This window comes from Pseudochaenichthys georgianus, chromosome 9, assembly GCF_902827115.2.
Source record: "Pseudochaenichthys georgianus chromosome 9, fPseGeo1.2, whole genome shotgun sequence".
Taxonomy (NCBI): domain Eukaryota; kingdom Metazoa; phylum Chordata; class Actinopteri; order Perciformes; family Channichthyidae; genus Pseudochaenichthys; species Pseudochaenichthys georgianus.
Genome location: NC_047511.1, coordinates 36040390 through 36056488, shown reverse-complemented (window position 1 = coordinate 36056488; position 16099 = coordinate 36040390). Strand labels below are relative to the sequence as shown.

Genomic DNA, 16099 nt, shown 5'->3' with positions numbered 1-16099 from the left:
AGGTTAGATAATTAAATGGTTCCCACAATGCTGCAATATGTTAACTGCAATTGGCAAAGATGTTTGATGTGGAAATGGTCTGGTTCTTGTTATCAATCCACCCGCCTCTCTCTCCCTCTCCCACTCTCTCTCTTTCTCTCTCTCCCTTTTACTCACTTCCTCTGTCTTTGTTCCTCTGCCATCCTCTTAGATTAAAGTGGTTTGCTAGTAGGTGGTATACGCAGTGATTCATGTAGTCAAACAGTCTCCATCAGAACTTGATGCTTTCACAAGCGATTCGACGCTGTGTTTTTTTTGGTAGGGGTTAAATCACAATTTAGTTAAAACTTGTAATCAATAAAACGCATTTGAGTTTCACAGAAAAATGTGTTTATGTTTATGACATAGGTTAAAAAGATGTGTGTCACATGGAGGTGTTTTTTTTGCATCTGGAGTTTGTTGACATGACTAAAGACTAGAGAGGTGTTAAGTTGTGAAACCCTACATCTAAAAGTGTGCATTGGAAAGGTGAAGTGTGGAGGGAGAACAATTAAGCACCAGATACATGTAAAAAAAGAAAGCTAAAGCATGTTGATGGCTCTCACTAAAGGCACCAATTAGGGGACAGCGAGGCAGACCATCGTGTCTTTGTAACGCCCGTCACACTGACTGACAGTCCACCAGCTGTCACCCCCATGACTGACAACTACCTGTTGATCGGCACCTGGTGCCGAGGACTCCAGACAGTTTTAGTGCAGTTGTCCTCAGAATGGCAGTGTGCAGCCTTTTTGTCCTTTTCATTATTTTTACGTCGTTCGGAAGTCGTGGAAACGAGTCGGTGTGGCATTCAGTTGCTGCTGTCTGGTTATGCTTAAACACAGTTCATAGTTTACTGTATCTTTGCCAACTCTAAAATACTAATATCTAACATACTTGTTTGTGCAGATGTTGTGTCCAACATTTTCTTTTGATATATGAATTGGAAAATCTTAAATACGAGACAGACGACAGGGATAGTAAACGCCTGTACTGTAACCTCACCAATTACATTACAATATGATATGACATCTGATGTTGGCTTAATAGAAAGTATAGTAGAGACATTCAAACTAGGTATTTGACTCTTTTGTTTTTACAATTCATGTTAAATATCTAAAATGTTTGTCTAATTATTTGTGTTTTCACGTTTTCACTCATGATTATTGGTTTACTCTCGAAAATGGACACTCGTCTTCTTGCTCATGTAATTTTGATTAGAGTTAAATGTTTCAAGTCTTTTTCACAATTCGATAAGAACCATATTTAAGTGTTCAATTCCATAAATGCAGACAGTAATATAAATTGTTATCTCCGTGACTCTTAATACCACATATTAGCATCTGCTTCAAAAATCTCATAGTCAGACCCGGGCCCGTATTCATAATGACTTTTTCATCCATCTTCCTTCATGGTAGCTTTTCCTTAGACGGTATCGCAAAAAAGCAAACAAAACTTGATTTTGGTTTCTGAAGAAATGTGATTAAAATCAGCTCCTGTGCTGTAGGTTACCTTGCTCGGCCTCTCCGTAAAGCTGAAGGGATCAGATTCTGGTGGTCTGGGCCTCCACACCTGGCTCCAAAGGATCAAGGTTCACGAGGCAACTTCACTTTCCCAAATGTTCTGCTCTAAACGGGTTCACACACACACACACACACACACACACACACACACACACACACACACACACACACACACACACACACACACACACACACACACACACACACACACACACACACACACACTCTATTGTTTGATACTTAAAGTGTGCATCTTTAACACTGTTTATTCAGTTTTAGTTTCATTTATACAGAGGCAAACATATTGTCAAACATATCAGTTGACTTGACAGGTATTCCTGATTTTCTCTTTTCTGCTTATATGAAGATATCTGATGATTTCCTTTAACAGAATCCCAGAACATCTATGGTCATGTAACTGATGAAAAGGCATTACAATCAGAGAAGCTTTGGCCTTCAAAAGTTTCTGTAGGACAGATCCCGCGGGGTCTGAGACATTTTAAGCCCAGTTTATGCTGTCTGTGGAGGCATGGTGCCGGAGGTAGACCACTTTTATAGGTCATGTGATATGTGGGTCATTTTGGGGCCCGCACAGCGGATCCCCAGGATCAAACACTCTTTGACTCATTGATTTATGAGAACTGAAAGGCAACAGGAGTTCTACAGTTACACATACAGTAGAGACGTTTTACATGGCAGTTAGTGACTTGCAACTTTTAACTTAATGATGAGTCAGTTAAGAAGGTGAAAAATGAAACCCATAACTCTAAAACTGAGTAGTTGTTAATTATGCTGGGGTCAGGTGGCAAATTCCACTGAGTTCCGGTCAGTCTGAGCTCCTTTTCAAGTTGTTAGTCTCAGTATGTAACCTGTTCGCTGGAGCTTTGACGGCAACACATCCGTCTTTGTCAGAGCATGTTATCGATTGCTATGCACACATCATCTTCTGCATACAAGGAGTTCAGGCCTGTCTCAAACTGCTGTGTTGAAGATATATTATGGACACTTTATCTTAAAATCAATACAATATATGTTTTCCTCTTACCTGTGCTATTTATCATCTACATTGAAGGTGGGAGATTCCGGTGATATTGGTTGTAGAGATGTCTGCCTTCTCTTGACTATAACACAACCTGATGGAACTAGGTAGGTGGTGCATAAAGAATACATTTGAGAAACTAAACAATAATATCCCATCACATAAATGATGACACAGTCGCTCAGGATAGTCCAAAGACCTTGTTGTGAATTTTTTCATGTAAGAACTGTTTTGTTTTTACCAAACTACACCTCCAAACTGGGTAACCACATAGAAGAAAGCATGTATCTCAGAAGAGGAGCCCATTCACTTTTATATCACAAGCATAAGCCTTATGTCCATTCCTGGATGCACGCCGCCTTCTGTGTAGTCTTAGGGTTGGCGGATCTGTTTTGGTAGAAAGAAAAAAGTTCTTGTTTGAGACTGCTCACAATAAGGACCCCGGAAGATCTTGAAAAAACGGGTCATAATTACTTGAAAAAATAGATATATTTAGAGGAGATAACTAAATCACTTGGCTTCCCACACTAAAACAGTCTAAATAGCAAAACACATTTTCTTTGTGAACTGCACCTTATTTGTTATTTTCGAATGAAAACTTAATGCCACAGTAAGAGGCAGGCTGTTCACATGACATGGGTCAGTCGTCAAAAATGTTCAAACCTGTTAACTCCAGCCTTCCCTTTCTGTCTCATCCGGCACTCATTTCACGTTCTCAGAGTCTGGCTGACCAGACCAGTCCAGCCTTGCAGAGGAGAGATACTGTGGGTAAGTGGTGCAGAGCCCTGAGAAGATTACAATGCACGCAGGTATGGAAAAGGCACTCATGACTTTTCAAAAGGGCCTCGGGCTACAAGGGCAATCTTCCGTGTCAGACGCTTATCACCTCTGCTCCAGCTCTCATGGTGTGAGCGCCTTCAGAAGGGGACACCAATATTTTTGAACAATTACTCCGCCCTCATTGACTCATAACCATGACTTTCCCATCAGTTTGATTTACATGCAGCCTATGTTTCAGGATGTCACACTATAATCATACATGTAACCTTTTACCAAAGTCATTCATGATGTTGAACTGTTAAGATAAAAAGGCTACTATATCAAATATTACATTTCTTTCTGCATCCCTACAATTGGCCTAACTAAGCTTAAATGCATGAGCACATGCAGATACTGTATGCATTGATCACATTGTTAGAGAACAGTCACAAATGCTAGGCCTGATATTTTGCATATACCCAAATTATGTATTGTGTGCTGTAAAACAATGGAAACATTGCACGCAGCTTTGCTCTAAAATGAAGTAAAGTTTACTTAAAATGTAATTTAAGTTATATGCAGTATAGTGTCATCGGCTTTGTCAAGAGGGTTCACATACATCACACCACCAACATGGATTTGTATTGGATGCAAACAATTATTTAATTTTTGTATTACTCTAATCTCACTCTATATAAGACTATTCACTTATTTGCCTGACACACACACGCGCACGCACAGCAGTAGCCAATCGTGGTGATTATTAGGCAAGAGTTGATCAACTGTGGTCCATCCTCTCCCCCGTGTGGAAAAGACAAGCACAATGAGTGAGCAAGTAGATGACTCTCCTGTTGGGTTGTCGTGTATTCTGAGATAACCCATTTCCATTTGAGATTATAATGTATTTAGATGGTCTTCAAACTTTATAATGAAATCCAAACATGATACTTTAAAAACTCTAACACATTTAAAATAAAACGTGTGCAAACTATTCTCCAGGTAGGTTTTTTTATGTGCTTGGACGAGACCTACAACTGTCCTAAGTTGCTAACAGTTGTTGATGGGACTTTCTCCTTCATAATATTGACAGCAATGTGTTTTTGGAACAAACAGTAGACTGTGACTCAAATCCAAAGAGAGACATGTCTGCACCACCCCGTTTCCATTGCGCACCCTTGGATATAGCTGGTGCGCTCTATATGGCATCAACTTGATATTTAATCATCGAAGGCTGTTGAGAAAGAAAGCGATATAAACGTGACTTCCCGAATATAAAAGTTCAATTTTGGCATAATTCATTCTTCATTTAATTACTTTAATGCCATCAAAACATCAGATTTGTAAACCATTCTGAAATAAAGATGTCTATCTCTAAAGTAATGTCACCTGCACAAATGATCGATTTGCGGGATACGGAGCAGTCTGATTGGATGACAATGCACCTCTAAGGCACGGGGCCAAATTAAGTTTGTTCCCCCTCCTCTCAAAGGTGTCTCCTTCACTTTTCAGATGGGCACTCTGCCCCTCCTCTCCAGCACTTACGAAATAAGAGCGTGCGTTAAGCAAAATTGAACTTGTTTCTTGCCAACACTTCACGGTGTCTGTCCCTCCGACCAGAACCAGGATCATCCCGGAGTGGGAACCTGCAGCTCCGGAGCATCAAGGAGAACAGAAAGGTGCATCGGGGAGATAAGTGTTGCGCCGGTTTGGAGTGGACATACTTGGACACATTTTACGCACCTGGGACTAACTGGATTTAAGGACATATCTTTCGAAAGTTGTGTATTTTATGGAATAAAACACCTTTAACCGTAAGTATTCTTCAGTTTGAAATAAATCAATTGAGCATTTTGCTTTAAACTAGATAATTGACAATGTATGCATTATTTGATCTTGTATTCTGTTTGATTGTTGATATGGAGCACATATTGAAATACATAAAAAACAAACATATATTACAGTTAACTTCTCACTCCCCACACTGTTTAACACGGATGTATCCAGTGATATGTCCTCAGATGACCTAAACGGTGTGTCCCGCTATGAAGCAACCGGAGTTCACAAGTCAGCCCTGCGGATTGGCGACAATTTACCAGTTAGAAGAGTAGATCCTGAATTAAAAAGTTAATAATGAATATCATTATTATAATATTCTATTTAGGCTAGTAACAAAAAAAACATTAAAAAAAAAAACATGTTGTTTTTGTGGAGAAAAAAAACTAAAATAGAAACGGCAGCAAAAGAGAGCAGATATCAAGTTTTAATCAACTTCCTACAGGTTAACATAATCTGTATTTTATAGAAGAAGAAACGTTTGTGTCATTGCGGGATCCTCTCGATGGGTCTAAACATTTGCGATCTATTACGGCCCCGTGTTAAAAGTGATGATCTTTCGTTGAATTACTCTTTTTTTTCGTTTTCCAAGAAACCCTTCTGCGACTGCCTGTAGTTTACGCACATCATTCTCCAAATGTAAATGAGTATTATTTTCATTAAAACAGGGGGAGAATGCCGTTAGAGATGTTCTCTCTCTGTTATTGTCTCTTCAAAGTCTCATTTAATTTATTTTCCATTAGGGTGGATCCGTTGACTTATATAGATAGACTATACAATCACTGCCTTTTTTCCACCCAGAAATATTTGAGATGATGATCTTTTGCCTTGGCCAACTGTCATTATAAGATCTGAGTGTCTCGTTTTTATAGAGTAAAACAGTCTGCAGCTCCCTTTGCGACCCACCACTTGTGTTTATACAGTGGGGTTGACATGAGGACAGGGGGCTCACTGCTTCTGTCCCCCTGACTACAACATCTCTGTAGTTCGACCCCACAAGAAGCTTTCGTTTTTATTTATATAGGAACAAATGGACACAATATGCCAGCTCATGTGATATGTCGGATAAATGTGATGTCCCTTGTTTCCATCGCATTTCAAAGTGTCTGTGTCCTGTTTTTGACGAGGAGATCAATTCATTATTATGTCAATAAAAATTCTTCAGCAATTTAAGTTTAGATCATGTTATCTAGGTTGAGTATTCATTGTGTTAAAAAATATTTGAGGCTGCTATTATGTTTGTATATTGTATTGATTTTTGACATGTGTTTACACTATTTAATTCCTCTGAAGTCTATGCATGATTTCATCTTTAGCAGACTTATCTATTATAATGAAATTGAACATGAATGCACTTAAAACACTGTGAGAAACAACATAAAGACCATGTATGCATTGTTTCCTAATGCATAGTTTTCATTTTTCCAACAGATGTTGCTCTATATAAAGTTTATCCTGTGGCTATATTGTCTCTGCGAAGCTGCATCTGCCACACGTAAGTTACATGCCCCGTATCTCTTTCTCAACAACAACTTTTGTACCTCCCTCCTTTTCCCCAAATCTCCCCCTCTCTCTCTTTTTTCACTTTATCTTCCCCTTTCTCCCCCCTACTATCACTTTTTTTCACCAAACTTAAAGTCACTGTAGACGGTTGTCAGTGTTGCTTAAAAGCGTCACTGTTCTTAAAGTAGCAGACTGTGAAAAGCCCCCTCCAGTCTTTTCTGTGAAACCTGCGATACTTTACTCAATGGTGAAGGTGTGTTGGCCGCTGAGGTTTGCCTCCCAGGCCGCGTTGGCCCCCCTGGCTCCCCTGGCCCCGTACAGATGGACACCTTTCAATTAGACTCTGCTCGCAGTCTGGAGATAACAGCTGGTTTCACCCCTCATCATAATAAGGCCCTCAGGTAAAGCTCACACAGTCATGCCTCCAGGGCTGTCCCACCACTGTGTCCAGAGCATTCTCCACATTGTTTGTGAAGAAAGGAAAAAAAGGAAAAAAAGGTGAATCTTCTTCCTCTTCACAAAGTAGAGCCTGTTGTCATTTCACATCCCCTTAGATTCATCATATAGAAGTCAAATTGAGATACACTAACTGTGTTGGGGCTTAAGCACAATAACATTTAACCCTGTCTGTCTTCTAAGTAGTGAAATATATTGTGTTTGCTGTGGGATTATATTACAATAAATATCCTTATCCTGTGCTGACATGTGAGTGTGCAACATCAGTAGCAGGTTTTCAGCTGAGAATAGAGTAGGAGGTCATGAAAAGGAAGATACATATGATTATCTAGTGTGCAGAACACTGATGACATATTTCACTTCTTTCTGTGTGGGTCTACCTGTCATCATCATGTTGGCGAAGGAGGGATTTTTTTTTTAGAAGGAAAACTAACATGCACAGCACTCAGCTGTGGCCTAACCTGCACTGATGCAATCATGACTCCACTGTTTAACCAATTATCTTCAACTTCATCCAAACATGCTGTAAAGACGCTGCAGTCAGTGTTGAATGTGTTCCGACACCCAGCATTTTAAGGATGAGGTTTGACTTTCCAAGAGCCATTTAAAGGCTATGATGCATGTTTTCTTTTATTAGGCTGGGTGTAGGCGTCACACCCCATCAATGTAAATGAGTCGGGCAGTTGTTAATGTCTATACTTGCAACAGTTAACATTAAAGTAAACAGAAGAAAGACATGTTTTAGCATAGAACAAAGCAAAAGATAATACATAAATAAGTAAATGTATATGATTTGTAAATGCATTTTTAACCCTTTTGCTTTTTGTCTTTCAGCCCCCAACGCATTATCGATCATCGCACCAGTCACTGGGTCCCTCTCAGGGAAGGTAAATCTTCCCTGCTTCTTCTCCACCATCCCAACCTCGGCACCATTGATCAGTGCCGATGGAATTGCCGTTTCTAGCAGAGATTACTTACGGATCAAATGGACCAAAATAGTTGGAGACGTGGAATCCACAGTGCTGGTGGCACAAAATGGTGTCATCAAAATAGGCACCATCTACAGGAGCCGTGTGTCAGTGCCCAGTCACCCTGAGGATGTAGGTGATGCCTCGCTGACGATGGTAAAGCTGCGTGCCAGTGATGCCGGCACTTATCGATGTGAAGTCATATACGGCATTGAGGACACCCAGGATACAGTTAACCTTGATGTTGATGGTAAGAAATTCATAATATCCTTCCCGGGTTATATCAAATTCTCTAAATTATCTCCCCCAAGATGTTCTATAAAAGTAGAGGGGTTAGCGGCAAGGGTTTTATTATAGTGAAATGCAATACAAGTGGATATGTAAACAATATGAGAGAACCATGGGCGCCCTTTTGCTTACTTTGATAGCAGCCGCTACCCACTAGTTACTCAGAATAACCACCGTTTTCAGCTCTTTTTTTAGAGGCGATGCCTTCTTAAAAGCGATGAGTCTTGGGGTCCCTGTCCATACAAAGTACTTGAGTGTTTAAATTCCAGTGTTCAGAAATCTAAGCCTATAAGTAATTACCCATATATGGATGGTATTCCACAAGTTGACAGAATAAAAGCTATGTTATAATCTCACCAATCCCTGTCATCTTTGGTGCCACCTTGTCAGTGGAGATGTTTCTCTCTGTGGGGCACGCTTTTATTGAATAATACAGTATTCCTTAGTACCCCTCCCCATAAATTATATATATATATGATGATGCAACATTGGTGCAGTACTCTCCTTGTGGGGGATCCCTACATAGTGTAATTATGTGCACACTATGTGTCACTTGATAAGTATTCTGTGAGATATGACTTATGTTTCGGGATGCAGAAAACATGGGATGCTGGGATAGTTTTGGTTTTCACTAGTTTTCAGTCTGCAATGTTAATTAGGTCTATCAATCATATCCTCTGGGTCTGTTTACTGTCCACACATATGGGATTTTCAGGCATGGCATCATCTGCAGTTATCGTGTTCATTTGTGGTAAACTCTAACAGTATTTGGTTTATCCTCTTGGTTTATTGCAAAGTGTTCCCCTTTCCAGAGAGGTTGGGAGACTCAATTATTTCACCCATGGTGTGTGCTTAATAAGACATTTGACATTATGTATGGCACTGAAATTACACTGATGAATTCCAGATTTGTACATTCATGTTTTTATACACAAAACATTTAGTTTCACTTTTGGATGGTCAATTTTGATCCTATTTCTTGCCAGGTGTTGTGTTTCACTACCGGGAAAGCACCAGCAGGTACACCTTGGACTACCAGAAGGCTGTCGAAACTTGCCAAAATATTGGAGCATCCATTGCTACATATGAGCAACTGAAAGCAGCGTATGAGGATGGCTTTGATCAATGTGATGCCGGCTGGATTGCTGACCAGACAGTGAGGTTAGTTGTTTTAATCATCTGCTATGAACTCATGTACTTTAAACAACACTGCTAGATATATGATATACTGTATATTTTATCGTACTCTGATGTGTGAAATTCTTTGTTCATAGATAAGATGATATAACCTATGATAATTTCTTTGTTTTTCTATCCGTTCAGATACCCAATTACAAGGCCAAGGAAGGGCTGCTTTGGCCACCTGAAAACTAAACCTGGTGTCAGGTCGTATGGGACCAGGAAAGCCACAGACACCTTCGATGTATTCTGTTTTGTGGACAAACTTGATGGTAAGTCAGCCATACATGTGGCTTTTCTATAGCAAGGAGGTGTCGTTCAGAGGCAGTGCCACACCCTCTGAGATGAGGAAACCTCCAAATGATCACAGTGCCAAAGCAAATGACTTGTACTGCTTATAAAACCGATGTGGAAACACGCCTAATTTAGTTCTTTGAATATGGCATTGGTGACAATTTGATTTTTATACTTTGTGTTACACCATACAATTTCTCATGTTGCAGAAAAGGAGTTAGAGAGAAGCACTTATTGATCTAATTCTTACAAATGTATAATTTATTCCTACAATGGTGTTGAAAAAGTTGGAAACCAAAATGCGATAATGGGGTTTTTGATTGCACTTGGCAATGCTTAAGGGAAGTCCTCACATCTCAGCCAGAGTCTCTGAGTGTGTGTTCATTATCCAGCCTCTAACTGTTGTTGGACTCATTTTCACTCACAGCGTTTTATGAGTACTAACATGCCTCTTGATACTTTAACTCCAGTCAGCATTCTGTAGTTGTTCTTGTTAACTGGGATCTATAAAACACAGCCCTGCTACAGCACAGTTGCAAATCAATTAGTTTCTAATTTGAAGCCATTAGTCAGCATTTGTATTTTACATTTTATGAACAGATGTAGACAATGGTGTCATCCAGGGCGCGTCAACCTTGACATTTGTTTTATGTATGAAGTAAACTGTAACACTTCTGTCTGGCATATTTGCCTTCAGTTTAGAGGAGGCAGTTAACACACCTTATACTGGAACTGAGCTTGGGACGTGGTTTAATTGGTCTTAAACTGTAGACACAACACAATACTCAGGATATTCATTAGTTTAATAATCTTTGTTAATATCTTCTCAGTTACCTACCCTTTATATATTATGGGAAAGCTGCATGTTGTGTTAATGTGGTTTGAAATGCTTTGAAGTTTTGAAGTTTGTTTAGATGATCCTACAGACAAAGACACATATTCATAGTTGTGCAGTCAGTTTTCAAAGTGAAGACTTTTCCATGAACAGCTAGAGGGAAGGAAACATTGAAGGTGTGAACTTTATCACTCCGGTGGGAAACCTTATGACGTAAACTATCAAATCATTGACAGTCTAGCACATTGTCTGGATTGCTATCCCACCTCCGATTTATTTAATGAAAGAACTATTGTTGTCCTAAATGTGATTGGTGGGGGATGTTTGTGTCTGTGTCCTGCAAATCGGTGACTTCGTCAGCAGTCTTTTAGGCTGCGTCTGTACTGAAATATCAAACTGATCAAAAAGTCTGGAGTTTGAGTTAACTTTAACTAATATGCCTTTTAAGCTTTTTTTTTTTTTAAGCAAAATATTGAAAAATGAAATATGGAATATGTTTGATACAGAACTGATTCATGGCAATGTTTGTGGAATTATTTGAATACTGTATGAATGCTCTGGGTGTCATATTATGTTGCCATGATCTCTGAGGATTTGTTGTCATGTTCCTTTTGAGTTAGTGCTTTTGTTAACTGTTCTTTGCATTTTGCTATCTTTGTTTCAGGTGAAGTGTTCTATGCTCCTGTGACCCGTAAGATGACTCTTAAGGAAGCCAGTGCAGAGTGTAGGAACAGGAAAGCTGTCCTGGCATCCCCGGGCCAGCTCCACGCTGCATGGCGACAAGGCCTGGACAGATGTGACTATGGCTGGCTCTCCGATGGCAGTGTACGACACCCTGTGGCAGTACCCAGACTGCAGTGCGGGGGAGGCCTGATTGGAGTACGGACCATGTACCGCTACAGAAACCAGACTGGCTTCCCAGAACCAACCAGGAAGCTTGGGGCTTACTGTTTTAAAGGTACAATTACTTGCAGTGTGTGGTTGTTAGTATTTCGTTTATTTACCCTACAGTATGTCATGGAACAAAGTGATATCTGCCTCGGTATAGGTGTATTCCTTCGTATAGACACTGACAAAGTGATTGAAGGCACAAACCATTCACTGTTAAAACCAGGCCTGGACTAAGAGGAGTTATGATCTCATGTCTCTATTTGCGTCTGCTCCCCACTTTGATTTTCTGCTCCTTTGCACCGCCTTCCCACATTTTGAAATGTTTACAACCTGTCTCATTTGTTCTCTATTGTTCTAAAAGGAATAATGTATGACTTATGAGCATTGTGTGTCACATGCCACACTAGTATTACAGATTGAAGAGTCCAGGCAATAACATTTGTCAAGATGGGAGTCAAATCTCTTTACTTTAGAAGCAATGGACATTCTTATTCCAATGCGGGATTAATGACCAACAGTGAGTACGAGTTTGTGAGCTGTCAGTATCTGTCTGAAACCTTAATTAATTCAAGCTGGGCTAATCCATACTGCTTTTTTCATAATTGACCTCACTTCTGATGTGAAACAGACTACAACTTTTGTTCCTGTTCAAGATTATCACAGCTTTCATTTTAGATAATTTTAACACATTTATAGTCAGTACATTTCTGTAAACTCTTGCATGGGAATTTATCTTTTTTTCCAAACCATTGTGACCAAAGGAAGTCAGGATAATATAGCTATGAGTCCTTATTAATAGTGACACTTCATGGTTCACTGGAGGTTAGCACAATAATGGTAATCCCTTCTCAAAATAAGAGTGTTCTTAACTAATCAGTATCCCCAGGGTGAAAACCAAATGAAAGATGATGGCCACCATCTAGATATGCAGCAAAGTAAATAACGCCTCAGCCTTTTTAGTCTCACTATCTAACTCCCTTTACGCCTTTCTCATCTTGTTTGCGCTGTCAGAGTTTGCCCCCTGTCACTCTCACTTGTACTTATCAGAGCAGACGTTTGGATAATGGACACAGCTACTGCTGGACTTCTAAATCCAGTCATCCTTGGCGACCTCTGACCTGGCCTTTCCATCTTTACAAATGAGAGGTTGGACAGATAAGCTGTCCCCTGCCCGGCCATTTACTGCCCCTGAGCTATGCTAGCTCTCGCGGTGATAAGTCCCCATGGAGTTCAGAGGGCACACAAACAGGCCACCCTCACCTCCTGCTCTGTGTATTCCATGTCAACTCTCTCAGTCCTGTTGTATTTACACCCCTGTCTAAGTGCTTTTCAAGTACCCTTGTTTGGTTGGACCCACTCTATCATTTCCTGCTTTCCCACTCTCAAAAAAAAGTATGTAAACCTACTTCAGTTAGACTACACAGAAAGACAGGGGTTGTTGCAGAGGACAAATCGGGTTATTTCATGTCTGATTGGGAAAACAAAAGCCCCAGTAACAACTTTGGTGAGATAATGAACTCTCTGAGAGCAGGCCCTTTTTTTTTCTTGTAAGGAAAAACATGTCTCACCCCTTACATCAGAGATAATTTCATGAAAAAAGAGGGCTAGTACGTAATGGTCAACAGCTGGCTTTACACGGTCTGTCTGGGCCAGCAAGGAAAGCTTTCGAAGTTTCATTTAGTGGGTGTGAGTAATTGAGAGAGCACGGGAGGACATAGAGGCAGGGGCAAACATAAAGGAGGTAAAGGGATTTACTTATTATAAAGTAGACAAGTTCATTAGAAGCATTCAAAGGTTAAAAAACGATTAAATCATGGCTGCTGCTCAATGACAGGGCTACATGCACGTTTTAATGTGTAGGAGAGGCACAGGGTACAGGAATGACTAAAATAATCAAGGCACCTCGAGCAAAACCAAAACACTAGATAACCCAAGGTGTAAATCCTACCCTGCTACAGTCATGTGAATCCTGTTCAAGCAGATCCGGAAATGTTTAAAGTAGTACTGAAAGTGAACCTCTTCTACACCGGGGGGAAAACGCGTCATCTGCAGGAAACAGCGTGGGGGTTATCCATAGGTTATAGCAATGTGTCTGTCACTTTGAAACAATTATTGATAATCCATAATTCCATTTTTATGCAAAAATCGGAGAAGAATAATTAGCTGCTAATGGTAGCCACCAGAGGTTAGCGCAGCTTCCGGTTTTCTACGCGTCTCTCTCACTCCTTATTTGATAAGCTGTGTGTGTATGGGGAACTTTCCCTTGATTCCATTGGCTCTGACGGTTAGAAAGAAATTACCCCAGAAGATTTTTTTTTGTTGCTAAACCTCTCTAAAAAGGTCAAATGTCCCTTGTTTTGCATCAATCTTGATACAGGGTACTTAGTATATGTTGTACTTTGGATTCCTAAAGCTTTTAGTCTACCTTACCATCATCCAAGGGTAGTTTTCACTACAAGTAAAAAAGAATTTTTGGAAGGACACTATAATTTACAGTTTTTTACGATGTTCAATCTGAATTTTCTTTAAAATAAAAAACATCTATATTGATTCTGACTTTTCTACATCCAACTCACAGGTTTATCATTACTTTGAGAATAAAGATTATTAATTTAACCCTTTTAGAAGGGAAGATATGGTCATTTGTTCTGGGAATGTCATTTTCGAGCCTGAGACCTGAACAACAGGCTCAGGGCTTAACAGGTTAGTTTAACAGAAAATAGTACACTTTGACAATAACCTTGTCTGCCGTGAGATAATATTTCTTCAGGAAAATTATCATGATAGTTTTGGTCTCTCGGATACCTTAGCATAATTACCGTTATCTAGAATAATAAGTTGCATAACTAAGTATTGTTGCCATTGTTAAAAACATTATAAAAACAGGACAACAATGAATGTTAGTATAGGTTAACATTAACATTAGGAGTTAAGAGAAGAAGCTTTAAACTTTGGGTACTTAAATGTGAAATGCTATTGTAGCTGTGGCATATTGCTCTTTGACTACTATTTGACTCAAGACTTGTCTCACAAACTGTCGGCCTTACAATAAGGTATAAAGATGTACATTTGTTATCATAATTGTATGTGTAACATTTGATTTAAGTGAGGGGATTGCCATTTGTTGAGTTCATCTTTGCATCTTTCTGCAAATCAGCAGGGCCTTTGGATCCTTAAAGTGTTGTAAACAATTATCTTTACTGCTTTTTTATTGTATCTACTTGTGTGTTCTCAGGAAGGACTAAGGTGATCAACCAGACATACTTTGTGGATATGTCTGTGGTGGAAATCCTCACCACCACCATCACCTCTCCCACCACCGCCCCTTTGCTGGAGAGTAGCACAACTACACTGACCCCAAAAGCTGAAGCAGCGTCAGAGGCAGAAGGGTCTCCCGACTATGCAGTTCCTACACACATCCCATCTATGTTCTCGACTAGCATGTCTCCACCTCTCACCACTCCTGCAGACCAGGAAGAAGAGTTATTCATCACAGTTGCCCCCACGATCAAAGAGGAACATGAAGACCCTGATGATGTATCAGCCACACCAGACGATGACTTAGAAAGTGAAAATGTACCCACTGTGGAATATGATCCCTACGGACATACAACAGAGAGCACTGATACCACAGAGTCAACAGAAAGATCCTACGAAGAGCCGGACGATGAGATAGTTATTGAGATCAGAACAATCCAACCTGATGTCCCCATACTAGACGCCTCTCTCAGCACAGAGCCCATGTTTGCAAAGGGGAGCACTGAGGAAACCATTGTGGATCCTGGGATCACCTCTGACCTCACCGACACTCCAACCGAATCAACAGAACTGACCAGTGAGGAAGTGTTTATCCCATCAGAATCTCCCTTGACAACTGAGCTTCATTCGACCACTGAGCTTCATTCGACACCATTCCCAGACTACTTTGATGAGATTGTGACACAGTTTCATGTAGAGGCACTACCACCAACTCGACCACCCCAACAAGACCTCTCATCCAGCGCAACAGAGAGCACTGATGGTACGACAGACATTCCCACTGACACCCCCTTTATGCATAACACCAGACCTGGCAGTGAGGAGGAGACCACCACCACAACAGGACTGCCAGAGACTACTAACACTGCTACAGAAACCACTCCTCAAACCAAGGATGTCGACACACCTTCTGACATCTACAAGGACGAGACCACATCTACAGCTGCGACATCCGCCAGTATTGATGTAGGAACCTCGGCTGAAGATGTGACCACAAGTGTACGAGTATTTGATGAGTCCATCACTCTGGTGCCAGAGCACAGCGGCGAGTCCCTGCACATAGAGTTCTTTACATCCTTACCCATGGCTTCAACGGTGGCTGACAAGACCACCACTCCAGGTACACAGTCCATCCAAGTGACCACCGGCGTTCAAAATGTATCAGGTAAGACATACCAACAATTCATTTGATTTTTGGGGTTTTATTAGCAACATTGTTTTCAATTGAAATGGTTCTAATAGTTAAATTGCAGTTCAC

General features: G+C 40.4%; 1 protein-coding gene across 1 annotated transcript in view; it reads left to right on the top strand.

Moving 5' to 3' along the window:
* The first annotated feature begins 3212 nt into the window (after positions 1-3212).
* The window catches only part of vcana (versican a), a 42255-nt gene continuing 29368 nt past the window's right edge, over positions 3213-16099 (top strand). Inside the window, exons 1-5 of the mRNA XM_034091321.2 lie at positions 3213-3345; positions 7963-8346; positions 9371-9545; positions 9708-9835; positions 11357-11650. Of these exons, the coding sequence (XP_033947212.1) occupies positions 3213-3345; positions 7963-8346; positions 9371-9545; positions 9708-9835; positions 11357-11650 (1114 nt within the window). The remainder of the gene's footprint in view (positions 3346-7962; positions 8347-9370; positions 9546-9707; positions 9836-11356; positions 11651-16099) is intronic.